Source organism: Phaenicophaeus curvirostris, chromosome 3, assembly GCF_032191515.1.
Source record: "Phaenicophaeus curvirostris isolate KB17595 chromosome 3, BPBGC_Pcur_1.0, whole genome shotgun sequence".
NCBI lineage: Eukaryota > Metazoa > Chordata > Aves > Cuculiformes > Cuculidae > Phaenicophaeus > Phaenicophaeus curvirostris.
Genome location: NC_091394.1, coordinates 28,622,387 through 28,636,511, shown reverse-complemented (window position 1 = coordinate 28,636,511; position 14,125 = coordinate 28,622,387). Strand labels below are relative to the sequence as shown.

Genomic DNA, 14,125 nt, shown 5'->3' with positions numbered 1-14,125 from the left:
CTTAAGGCACAGATAGTACAGAACAGGCAATGTGATACAAATTATTTCTGTGGTCTTTACACAGCACCTTCTATTAGGTGTGCAAATCTTGTAAGCATCATAGGAAGAAAATCAAACTTGGATAGTGGTGCCTCCTTCAGTTATTCTGTGGATATGTTCAGACTACAGAATTTTGTCTCAGTCCTATCCCACACCCTATGCTACTTAGTATCTCAGGTCATTCAAAGTATATGCATCAGTTTGGTAAAGGAGGTTATAAGAGGAAAGAACTCAACTGCATATAGGAAATAAACTTTAGTAGGTAACATAGAGATTCCTTATAGATAGCATTAAAATTAATAAACAACACATGTTGCATAAAAATGGACTACAAATACGTGCAAGTGGTATTTCAGAGGTTGAGATTAAGTGTGTTAAGATGTGTACCTTTTTCACAGTTATAATTCCTTCCTGTGTTTTCCTGTCTGTAGTAATTCCAAACATATCATATCCATCCCCCTCAGTGATGCTGTACTCGATCTCTGCATTTTCATCCACATCAGCATCATCAGCTTTTATCCTGCCAACTGGTGAGTCAGGTGGCATAGACTCAGGAGCTCTGAATTGGTATGTGCCTACAGCAGACAGAGAAAGAAATTTTGTCGGTCAGTCTCATGGTACTTTGTACACCATCTCTCAGCCCACTGTCCATGCTGGGCATGCACAGATGAGTTAGCAAGTCACTGCATCTTTAGGCCTTCCTGTGGCAATAGCCTTCAGCTTCTGCCTTACGTTTATGCGGATAGAAGTAAATTATTTTGCTATCTATTTTCTAGTATGAAGGATGGGCATTTAATTTTTCTACAAACATGCATCCTTAGCAACATACGAAGCTTTGGGTCTCTGTTGGCCATATCAAAATTGTGTACGAAAAATGTGTTGAGACCAAAGGAGAAATATTAAGAACTGCCAGAGGCCAACGCAGCCTAGTAACATTAAAACTAAATCCAGCCCAAGTGCCTATTAATAATGTGCTACATTAAGTTCTCCTCTGAATAAACTCTACTTGGGCAACATTGGCATTATGAAGCTGTATCTTTGCCTTCTATATTGAAGACACTTATGTCCAGAGATGTATAATTAACTTGTTGGGGGCAGAGTGCTATATTTTCTCTAAAGTTGCTCTAATTTAAATGGAAACGCTTTGCCCACAGCTAAGAACAGACTTTGAACTTAAATGACAAGTTGCTTCCAATAACTTTCCCAATGACTTAACCGCCAAAGCTTGCTTATTTGTCTGATAGTATCTGCAATTATTTTCTCTAACAGCTGCTTTTGACTTTGACACACAATGACACTGTGATACACACACATCACACACAGCAGTGGTTAGACAAAGCATAAAAGAAGAAAAAGAGACAGGAAAACTAGGAAGGAAAGGGAGAAGGAAGGAAGGAGAGAAGGAAGGAAGGAGAGGGAAAGAGTAGTGGATGAAAGCTGTATTACTTTCAGCCACTTATGGCCATGAATGGTCATTAATAGAAATAACTTTCCAAGAGGTCTTGCTCAGCTGATTCCCTTAAATAGCACACAGATATCTACCAAATTATCTGAGACAAGGAAAAGAAAATAGTCAGAAATACCTGGTATATTTATGTATATGCATTTGTTTCTGTATGCAAAGAATATAGGGAAATCCATTGAGGCAAATGCTTCCTGGGTGTAAATACTCATTTTAACACAACTGCTCTTGAGATCATTTTATGAACTTTTATATATATGTTTCAAAACCTGAATATGTTAGATTAGAACAGATACCTTAAAATGAAGACAATCATGAGGTGTAATAGGAATAATACTGAACAAGAATATAGGTTATATTGGTCAAAGCTATTTAGTAGATAGGAAAAAGAGAAGTTGTTGTACGTTAATTCACGTCTCAGGCTGTCTACTGAAAATGTAGTAAAAATATTAGTTTCTCAGTTATTGCAATTAACCTTAGCATGACAATATTGTTTGCTTGTGTGTTCTCTTTTTCTTTCTTAAAGAAAATCTGATACTCAGTATGGTCACAACAGCAGAAACTATATCTGAGGTGAAACAAAAATAATTTTTTTCCATTTTAATGTAAAAACAGAAAATAAATGTTCCATACTCTGGGGGAAGCGAGGCGGATTGTCATTTACATCAGTTAGTGTGATGTTCACAGTGGTGGTTCCTGATAATCCACCCATCTGCCCTCCCATGTCTTTAGCCTGGATGACCACTTGGTATTGCTCCCTGTTTTCACGGTCCATGTTTAGCAAAGCAGTTTTAATAATGCCTGAAATCACAAAAATTAAAGACAGTTGTTAACAAGTAAAGTACTGACTTTGATGGAAATTCTTATTTAAAAAAACCCGCACAGCCTAAAGAGCAAGCAAACCTCTGTGTAGCAAGTAAACTTTGCCCAGCATAAATATTTATTGCTATGAGATGGGTCATTAAATTACAGATGTGTCATATCACATCTCAGACTGCTGCCTATGTGGCAGACACAATATTAGTGGTATCTCCAGAAAGGTGTTCTACTTATTTGTGAGCGGTGTTGTTTTACATAACTATTCATCCCCTTTCAGTTCCATGATAAATTTTCTCATTGAACTGGAAAAGGGCTCTTTGTTCTTTATAATGTGTTCCATCTTTTCTCTCCTGTTCTGCCAATATTTTTATTTTGACAGACATGGTAAAAAAAAAAAGCTAACTTCAGCAAGACATCAGGCAGTACAACAAAATTAAATGGGAGAAGAATAATTAATTAAAAAGATGAGCATTCAAGCATGCGTAAGTATAGATATTTCTACTTATACATTGATTGAAATGATTTTGCCAGTCAGTTCCTTCTTCAAAGAAAAAAATATCAGGGATTGAAAATCAATGATTCAGATACACCATGAAGCAAAATGTGTGTATTCTCACAAGGTCTCTCAAGGCTAAGAACTTACTCCTTTATAGGCAAAAGAGGTGAAATTCAAGTACTGAAATCCATTGCAAAAGTCACAGCAACTTAAACAGAGACTTATTTCACTCTAGGAGTTTTGCAATTGATTTCCATGGCAGGAAGATCAAGCCTGTGGCTCATATTGCTTCCCCTCTGTGACCCATACAACCCTCTTGCTAAAAGATTATTAGTGGTAAACTTCCAGCTACATTATCCTCATTATAAACCTAAATAGAAGAGCACTGATGTACCATCCAAGTCAGAATGAGTACATCAGTGCAAAAATCCTTTCTTGCATTATCTAATACCTCATGCTTGAAGGGAAGCTCCTTTTGATCTTGGCTCTCCCTCTTCTGAGAATTATGTACGTAATTTCATCTTGGGTTTTTCTTTGAGACATCTAATCTCTCCCTCCTTTTCCCTGCCTACGTCTAAGATTTATCTAAGAAACAATGCTAAAACCTGATTAATTGCCTGGGATAATCCATTCCTTTCCTGTAAGTATACTGAGGAGAACCAATTTCTCTAGCTTCCAGCAACCTATCAGAGTGGATGTCCCCACTTAAGGAGTTTCTTGAGATCCTTTGTTTCTTTTTTTGAGATTTTGTTATAAATCTTGGTAAGAGACTATCTATGTAGTCAGATAGTCAATGGTACAGCACATTCAGTCAGCCAGAATTTGTGTTTTACATGCAGAAGTTCCAAAGCTGTCTGCTACTCAGCCCATAAAAAATTCAAGTCACTGTGTGTCATTTAAATATCTTCCAAAACCAGAACTCAGAACGTTGGGATTCTATTTATGATCTTCTAGTGTAGCACAACAGCCAATTTTACCTCTTCTATCATTATTCTTAATTAAGATTTCTTCCATAAAATTAGCATTAAAGTGATATGTTGCAGATGTGCAGAAATTATAATTACTTTAAACAAGTTTTTAAAAAGCAGGAGAAAAAAAACCCACCTGAGCAAACCCTCAGTCCTAATTTAGCCATTATGAAGATCCATGAGGATTAAGCACTTTGTTCCACTCCCACCTGTTTCTCATTTTTATCTAAAAGCCAACCTATTTGGTTTAATTTAAGCATCCACAGCAGTCTCTGTACCTACTGCTTGTTAAAAATGATTGAAAACTGGTTCACGTGCAGTACTAATTGTATTTATTAGACTCTACTGGTAAGATTAAAATCATGTAGGTCTTATGTTTACAGATGTATTGCTTTATTAATTTTGTCAGATTTTTCTATGAGTAAGACGTAATCTCTTTGAAATTTTTGTCTACCATGTCCTAACTCAGCTTTGCATGTCATTTTGAATTACAGACATTGCCACAGACTGACAGATAAGGTCCTCTGACCTGTCTCAGATTCGACAGAAAAATATGGTTGTCCCTGGAGAATGCTGTAGACAACTTTAGCACTGTTCCCATATGTAGGATCATCAGCATCAGTTGCAGTGACTTGCACAACAAAGGTACCTGTAATGATAAATTAAAGAAAATATAAATCCATATTTCTTTTTTTCACAGCCAAGACAGCTTATGACATAGAATAAACATAGTTAGGGTTCAGGTTCATGTCAAACTTGTGGCAAAAACTTAGAGATATTTTTGTTTTGTAGAAGTCTCTCTGTTCATAAAGGGCATTGATACAAAACCAAAATTGTATTTAGCTTATTCTCAGTTCATTAAAATACACTGTTATTGACTGATATGTAGGTCCTTCCTCATATTTCTTATGAAGAAACCAGAAACACACCTTTCTCCAGATACTGAAGGGAATCAGAATTTGAATCTAGGTCAAGAATACACTTCTACTAATTTACTTTGTACAGTATTTGACATGTGAATATAAATCTGTTTTCCCATGCATCTTCTAGAGAAAGAAATGGTGTTGAATCCTAGGCAAAGTGATAACAAACATAAAAAAAACAAGCTAAGGTTTTCACATTTAAAACAGATTTGTGAATAAAATATTCACTTCACATACTAAAATGTGAATATTAGGTTCTCTCTTCACCAGATGAGATTTCATGCATGTGACAAGTCCCATGAATGAGAGAAGAGAGTATACCCCAAAGTCTTTATTTTCACATTGCTTGAGGTTTATTTTAATCTCATTCTCAATCATGATTCATTAATACTTCTCTTCCTCACTTTGGATTAGAAATGTGCTTCTTGCAGTTCAATCATCCACTACTCTCTGACAAAGAAACCAGAAAGACCGCCCAAATAATTAGAGACAAAGAATCAGTCTGTTAATTTCTCTGGAAAAGACCCAATATTAAAATAATATTTCAAGGTATTTTCTTTCCTTTTATTGATTCATTCTTACAGCTTGATACATTTAAAATCAATACACAGATTTCAAGGGACTTCATTGGACTTTGAAGCTCTTCTTTCAGATGAAAAGAGCAACAAAGGTCATAGGAAGTTAATGGCATGTCTCAGAATAAGTGATGAGTTGACTCGGGTGACAGTTTTTGCTCCTGAAGTGTGTACAAACACTTCTGCACCCACCCTTTGCAGGTTTGATTTTTTTTTTGTTTTGTTTTGGGTTTTTTTCTTCCTGAATTAAAGAAAGGTTGCTGAACAGATCGAGGAGTCTTGTGGACACACTTAGGTGACCAAGGATTACCATACCATTACGCTGCTACTAAATCATGTAAACAAAGCATATTAAACTGTTTATAAGTGTCACGTAACAGTTTAGCTCAGATCACTTTCACTGTAGCTAAAGTAGATTGTATTAACTTGCATTGTTTGTTGTAGGACAGAAGGAGGGGGGTTCACTCATCTGACACCTCTGATTCTAGCAAACTGCTTTCACTATTTTCCTGGAGTTAGGTTTTTTTTTTTTAAATGGCTGAGATGCTTTTACTCCAGACTCAAAAGCATATGCCTGTATTCAGTGCCTGTAAACTTCAGGCCCTTCATTAGCTCCACTGAAAGAACCCAGACCAGACACTGAAATCAATTATTGGTTAGCACCTACCAACATCGGACATTTCGGGAATGCTGGCATTGTAAACATCCTTTGTAAACATTGGCTCATTGTCATTGATATCATGGATCTTAATGATGAACTCAGATTCTGGTTCCACTGGTCTTCCAGTCCTTCTGTTTATAGCCTGGGCACGGAGTATGTACACAGGCTTTTCTTCCCTGTCTAGTCTCTTTGTGGCCTGGATGTCACCAGTATTTTCATTGATAATGAAGAGATCTCCTGCTCCATCTCCAGAAAGGATGTACTTAAGTGATCCATCTCCTTTATCCTGGTCTGAATGCAGCTGGTGGTGAAATGGGAATAAAAAAAAGAAAGGAAAATAAATAATTGGGACACAATTCTAGATACGTTTACTGATACCATGATACATTCTTTACTATCATAAATACTCAGCCAAAAGGCTGTACGCTTCTTTTGGGAAATGAGATGATACCACAGTAGAAGCAGTGAATTGATAAGAATTGTGTTGTGATGTCAGAACTGAAATGGTCTGCAATATTGTAAGAAATTGTCTGAGGAAAATGATGAACTGAAGCTGCAGGTAACTTTCCTAAGCTAAGTGTACATAAATCAGATCTAAATGCTAGTGGCTTAAGTGGAATCCTAGGAATATGTGGGACAGACAGATCCTACAGTGGAAAAACAGTGGATTCAGGAATTGCAGTAAGCAAAGAACTGAAATGCGGCCAGGCCCCCTACTTCTTGAGTTTAAATTCTGGGTGTTTGGCTCTTACACCCCATGGATTTCATGTAATATACCACACAGTACACAACATAATAACATACTAAATACACACATGAATAGCAGATAAATACCTGCATTCACAGGTATTGCAAACTAAGAGCAGAGGCAGGTAAGCATACTAGACCATTACAGTACTGGAAGTGAAGAGATCAGTTGCCTTATCCAAAGGATCATGGACCAAGGTGAAAAATAGTGGGGGCAGAGGAAAGAAGACAATGATGGTAATTAGCATACAAAGCATGAGCTGCTCAAATCATCATCTTTTTTTCTTTTTTTCCCCAAGAGATTTCCACATCTCTTGGAATGCTGCTTAGCACACATGCGGGGCATAACCACTTAAATCATGGCTGTTCCTTTGATAAAGGCTTATTTATTCCTCTACTTTTAAAAATCAAGGCTTATCAACTACAACTTATTTTGTTGTTACAATAGAGAAAATAAAAATTTTTAAAATGAAACATTAAAATGGCTTTCAATGTCAGGGCATAGGTGATGAAAATCACGGGCAAAAGATGAATCTATTACATAGCAGATTGCTGGAAATTTCACAGAAAATAGATTTTTATGAGCCAGGAGAGCTGGACTTTCTCAACCAGCTCTTTTCTTCTCTTTTCTTGCACATAAATTAGAAAAAATACTCAAACCAACAGCTAGCTGACTGTGTGACAGAGTACTTAGCATTTCTGGATGGCACACTTGGTGGAAGAGAATAATTAGTAGGTAGAAAGACTATAGAAAATCTTTGCATAGACTTTGCCAATGCCTGGCTACACCCCCAGCATATGGTCAATGTTTTGGGCTTCCTCCAGCTTCCTGCCCAGGTCAGTGTTATGCTGGCAGCCTTCTGACACCCCACTTCATGGCACAGTGGTCCAGCATGTATGCTCATGCAAAGAGACAACTCTCCATGGAAAACTCGGAGGGGAGGGGGGCAAGTCTCCATGGGGAACAATTAGAGTTAGGGATTAAGGTTAAGCTTAGGGTTAAGTTTAGGGTTAGGGATTAGAGTTAGGGTTAGGTTTGGGCTTAGGGTTAGAGTTGTCCCCATGGAGAGTTGTCTCTGTGGAGAGCTGGCTGCAGAGTTGTCCCAGACCCATGCGCTTATTCCTACAGTCCCGTGTTCCATGCAACAACTCTGCCTTTAAGGACAAAACTTTGTGTCACCACAGATACTATAAGTGTCCAATAATACAAAACATCAGAACTGTAACATGGTTAATTATGAGCAGGTATTGAGTACCTCTTCCTAATTTTCTCCTTCAGGAAGAAAATGGGCATTCCATTTATTTTTGCACAAAGCCCTTTCTCTTGATAATAACAATACCAATAAGCAGTTTGTAAGCAGATTTCAAAATCCTTCACAAAAGCAGTCAATTCTGTTTGCTCTGTTTTCTGGGATAACAGAGAAATGAGAAGTTTCCCAGATGGCTTGTCTTGAACCTGGAATAGAGTTCAGGTCTCCTGAGCCCCCATTCAGACGGCCAATACACCTGGCCATAGAGCCTAGAGGAATTATATGTTTTGCTACACACACCTCAGCCTCTGACGAGTATCTGCTAGACCCGCTTGTTAAGAAGTCAGACTAGACGTCTACTGTGGGAAGGAATTTCAATAGCTTCTTCAGTATAATTTTCCTCAAAAGCCACTTACAACAGAAAAGGCATGAAAATAATTTTGTCTTTAAAACTGTGTATTTTTTAAAGATTGTTTTACATCAGAAATTGAACTTTTGTTTGCCTCGAAAGCATCTCTATTTTGTCTGTATTATATTGGGACTAAAACAGCGCACAGTAACAAATGATCATTAATTCAAATGAATCATGGAACAGTGCTGTTGTGAGACTTGTTACAAGCTGAACTCTCAGACTAATTTTTATCATCTTTTTAATTCAACCTGGTTTTAATGAACAAGGTAGGAAAGAAGGTCAAGCTAGAAAAGGTGTTGGAACCACTGGGAATTGTCTTTCATAATATTCTTTACCTAGCCAAACCACCTAAAGAGCTAAGAAGGTAAGCTTGTGTGATTTTTTTCAAGTCCATAACTTAAGAAATTTCCACTTCTACACAATTAATCCACCTGTGTAATATCAATTGTGACTTTGGACATCAAGACAAAGTATATCTCAGTGTAACGAGTCATCAATATTGAGAATTATCTTCATCAAAGGTTCAATCTCTAGCTCTTCAGCAAAAGCACTAACTTTTGAAAATAAACATACCCTCTGACAAGAACCTTTCCAACTTCAATACTTTAGCTTTACAACTTTCCTGAGACATGACAGAACAAACTAAGTGCTCAATTGGCAAGTTGTGTGTGGATTATTTACTGTGAAAGTGAGACCTGGGGGAGGTCATGTCCTATGTATGAATGTATGTTACGTAGGGCTAAGGCTGTCTGAGTGTGTGCTTTTCAAAGCAACAGCAAATTTACGGTGTGTCACCATGTGTGGCCTCAAGAACCTGGTGCAAAAAATGTGATTACAATCTGCTTGATTTCAGTAAAGTAAGGTCTAACTATTTGTCAGCAGGGTTTTGGTGGGACAGGCCTATATCAAAACATGAGCATCAACTGCTTAATAGCCAGGCCAAAATAGTTTGGATTTTGTTTCCTGCTTTCCAAAAAAAAAAAAAAAAAAAGAAAGAAAAAGAAAAAATATTAGAAAAACCAAGCAGATCTCTTGAAAAATTTCTCATAGATGATGAATTTGTACCATTCACTTGTGAGGAAAATACTTGGAAAAACAATTTATTATTTTAGATTATGTTATCTCTCCTTGACTGTTCGCTTGGTAAAGTTTTATCCAGGCAGAGACAATAATCTCTTTTACTTTTACTTAAGTGTCAGCTTATCTTGGAAGCAATATTTTGTCTGCATGACCTATGTAAATCGGGAAATTGCTACTGTAACCAGGTTAAAAAAAAAATTGGAACAAAATTAAAGGAGAAACAAACGGTACAAGTTGAGGCCAAAAGAAGGACTTGGAGGTAAGATGCACTTAAAAAATACAGTTGATGGCTTTGTATATAAAACTTAATACCATTGTTACCTTACAAGGACGAACAAAATGCTAATAAACTCCCCCCTCTTTCCTTTTAAGTTGAAGTTATTTTTCATTACCCATGCTGTCATGACATATGTGTATAAATTATACTGCAGATGCTTCTAGCAGGACTGATCCTAGCCAATGCAAGATATTACAACTTCACTTTGTTTGCTGACCCACGTTGCAAAAGAGTGTCCATTATCCTCTGCACAAAGTTGGGCAAATAAATGGACCACGGCAGAGAGCCATGGGACAGAATAAAATGCCTTGAGATGAGGGCTCATGTCATCTGGGCTGTATTGTATTACCATTCTTCAAGACAAAATTACTTCAGACAAAGCTTTTTAGGACTCCACGTAAAGGCAGATTTTTTATTTCCATAGGAACTCAGTGTTACTTAATGGCATTCATTCAACTAGTGACTGAACTGAGCAATACCCCAAAGGTAAGCAAAATTGTGAAGAAGTAAGTCTATGCAATAAAAAGTAACTGCATCAGCAATTGCACTGTATTAATATTATACTAAATTGATTCATTCAGAATCTAATCGGGACATTTTTGTGCAATCATCCATCAATCACTGGCTAAGGTTGAGGCTGACTGACATATTAAAGACTTCACTATGCTCTAGGCATACTTTTACTCATTTTACTTTAATATCACTATTAACTGAACCATCTGGTTTGCTTTTAATAACTTACAGTCAAGATAAAAACTGTCCAGGCTCTATCTTTCTTCTGTCCTGGCTTAAAACATTCAAATACAGCTGCCTGAAAAGAGGGAATGCCTCCAGGAAGAAACATATAAAGTGCATGCTGGACTGCAGTTTGACATTCTGCTGGCTGTCACACACATAATTACTTTAAAAGGAGAGTTGTTTTTTTTCACAAATTGGTCATAATCTGGGGTAGCCTCATTCTCCGCAGTGCTCTGGCAGCGCCCTCAGAAAGCACTAAGGGAGGTGGCAATGGAGCATCTTCAGCACAACAAAAAGCAAAAGGCAAGTGAAAGCTGTGCTCAAAGTATTTGTACAGTGAGCACTTTTAAAATTATTATTTTCAAAGTGAATATACTTACAGCACTTGCGCTGGTCTCCAATAGAAAGCATTGCTTCACTTTAACACAACACTCCAGGAAAATTTTGCCATGATTCTAAAAATTGACTTGGACCCATGCTACACACACAAATTACTTGGGCAAAGAGTGCATGCAGGAAGAATTTAAGGGCGTCTTTCATGTGCTTTTACAATAAGACTATAAACAGCTACAGCATGGAAACAGCAGATCCAATTGGCATTAAACTGTACAATTCCTTATTGCCTGTCTCTGATATTGTAAAGTCATGAGCTACACGCCAGAACTTCAGCAGCACTTACAAAAAGAGAAGCGGTTATGTGTTTCAACAGAGGTGAGGGATGGTGGCTCCTCACGTGGGTGATGTCAGGGCCCAACAGCCAGGGCTTGTTCCACCACCCCAGCCAGAAGCAGGGAAAGCTGGGGGCACCAGGACACCCCCAGCTATGGGCATCGGGTACCTCCTGGGGGATGGAGGGAGACAGGTGAGGATGGGCCAGGAGAAAGGTCCACAGGTCAGCCCGGCTTGACAGGAACCATGGCCTGGTAAGATAGGGATGTGGGAAGCTGGAGAAGAGCAACGCTATTCTGTCACTCGAGCAGGGGCTGATGGCCCTGGGGATGTCATGGTATCCTAGCATGGTGGGCCACCTGGAGAAAGCCCAAGGGCTTGATATGGGATCCTGGGCTTAGGCAGGTGGGGAGAGCTGCAGGCACTGAGCAGGGACAATGAGGGCTGGCAGTGTCTCAGAGCTCTTTTCTAACCATATTAAATTCACCTTGTCATGAAACTGTATGAAACAGCAGCACCAAAACTGTAGAATGGAAGTGAGATATCATATTTTAATAGGTTAAGGCTAAGTGATAAATTTTTTGTATGTTTAAATGGAATACATGAAAGAGAAGTGGCTTTCTAGCATGCTTATTTGTAAAAAGGTTGTACTGAAAATGTACTTTTATAGCTGTGGTAATTAAATTCCAAAAAATTGAAATTGCAGGCTGTAGATATTCTCCAGAATGAAATAACATCCCTCCTCTGCCTGAGTCTATAACACTGATTTAAACAGCATAGTTAATCTCATTTATGAAGTGGCTTTAGGTTATGCAAGACAGCTGTAAATTGCAGTTTAGCTCCCAGTAATGTCATATTGCTGGTTATGATACCTGACAATTTGGTGGGTAAGAAGGTTTTCCATCCACCCTGCAGACCAAGTTCTGTTTCCTGTTATGCATATAACACCCTAGCTGTCTTTCAGAGCGGTTACTGAACCTCTGCAAAGATCAAGATCAATTGACCTTGGAATGTGCACACTGAACCACCAACCTACGATTTTCCAGAAATAAGCTGTCTATTTTGCCTTATTATTTGTTTGGTTTTATAAGAAGAGTTTGCTATTCTGTGATTGCTGTAGTCCCATTTTTCATCTAACACAATAATGAAATAAAGAACAATTATTAAAATAGTAAGCAGGCAGTTTGTGGGTAGCTAACAAAGAAAACCGTGGGTTTACTCCTGGCAGTATTCTTAGTACATGATTTCACTCCAAATTGAATAGATCCCAACAGCAGAGTCTTATCTAGTAATGAACAAATTCAACCACACGTATTGCTGGAGGTTACACGGTGCAATGCTACAGTATTCAGAAAAACTAAAGCACTCAAAATGAAACTGTTAATACTATAACGCTGCACACAGTTTCTGTTTCAGAAAAATAACAACCTTGTACTCTTCCCTGTCTCTTCTAGTGCTCTGTATCCCTACAGCATTAAGCAACCTCCTCGTTAATATCATAATCAACACCATTAATATCACCAAATAATCAACACAAAAGTTATTGCTCCACTTGGTGACTCTGTGTTAAAAGGAAAATGGCATTGCTTTTGCATATTAGGTAATAAGTATTTATATATGTATTTGCTGAAGTTTAAATACAGTCTTCTTCCTAATGCACAAAAAGTACCCCCAAAACACTATTTATGTGTTCCATATACACACACTGTGTCATATATCATCAGGGTAAATATCTACACAAATAATTTATTTCAAGACATAAAACATGCTTTATTCTAAAAAGACATTCCACAAGATCTACAGCAAGATTCAGCATCACCAGAAATGACAGATTTCTTATGGACATGTGTGTCATGGCCTTATTTTTATGGCCTCAATTATGGCAAGCTCTGGTTCCTTTCATGGTCCACATAACCTTGCTATCTGCCTCACCCCTAAGGCAAAGCATCCTGCTCTCCCTCATCTCACTTAGCCCACCGCATGGTATTTTATGCTTCCTGCTCCAGCCCATATCCTCAAAACCTCTAGACTGCAAAATGTTGCTGCTTCATGTGTTCCCTAAATACTGGCTGAAGAACAGACAGTACAGGCTGTGCTTGGTGGCAGCTTATATGTGTATTTATGGAACACTCAGATGACCAAAAAGTCAAGTAACAGTACAGGTTTATTTGCCCCCACGCAGCTACTGTTCTTCCAAACAATATATGAAAATAATCATTTTGACACCTTTATTCCTCTATAAAATTTAACTGAAAGCAGTTAATGGACTCTAAAATTATTTAGAGGAGGTCGAGAGAGAGAAAGATAGAGGCTACAAGCACTGAAGCTAGTTAGCTGCTCAGGTCAGACATCTGGAATATTATGACTTGACCTAGGTATCTGAACTTAGGGACCACTATTTCAAAAACTTAGCTTAAATTTCTGTTAAAAATGGGAGGACAGATGCTAAAGAAGAATTTAGAAGACAATGGGAGAAAGATGTTACAGCGCGTCCAACATTTCTTGGTGTTTAGCGAAACAAGAAGAGGTGAGTCCTTCTCATTCTTACACAAAGTAATTTGAAGATTATGTGAAGATTTGTACTCTACATCCTCAAAAGAGCTGGAGAGCCAGAATTTGAAGAAAACAAAACAATAAAACCATATCTGACAAGATTAAAAAAGAAATCCGAACAGAGTCAGTTTTACCAGATCACAGCACCATGACTTCAGATGTACAGATGTCATAAACGGCATTTCCACACAGAAGCTGTATTTAGGCTACCACACCAGGCACTCAAGGTAGATACTCACTGTTTTGTTATCAACTCCTCACTAATCCCAGATCTGCTGTCCTAAGTAATCAGTAGTCTTCACTGTTCATCACCTTCCTGACCTTATAGATATCATAGCTTATAGAGCACTTAAATCAGTCAACTATAGTAAGAAATCAGTATAATTACTATACTAGAGTTAACAAAGTAAACTTGAATATGGCTTAGTGTGACAGATGCCTGAGCGTTGAGTTTGC

At 37.8% G+C, this 14,125-nt stretch overlaps 1 protein-coding gene across 1 annotated transcript in view; it reads right to left on the bottom strand.

The window, feature by feature from the left end:
* LOC138718856 (cadherin-6) overlaps nt 1–14,125 on the bottom strand; it is an 89,703-nt gene that overhangs the window by 17,644 nt on the left and 57,934 nt on the right. The window contains exons 3-6 of the mRNA XM_069853522.1: nt 5,950–6,244; nt 4,314–4,433; nt 2,135–2,302; nt 427–614 (exon numbers count right to left, since the gene is read on the bottom strand). Of these exons, the coding sequence (XP_069709623.1) occupies nt 427–614; nt 2,135–2,302; nt 4,314–4,433; nt 5,950–6,244 (771 nt within the window). The remainder of the gene's footprint in view (nt 1–426; nt 615–2,134; nt 2,303–4,313; nt 4,434–5,949; nt 6,245–14,125) is intronic.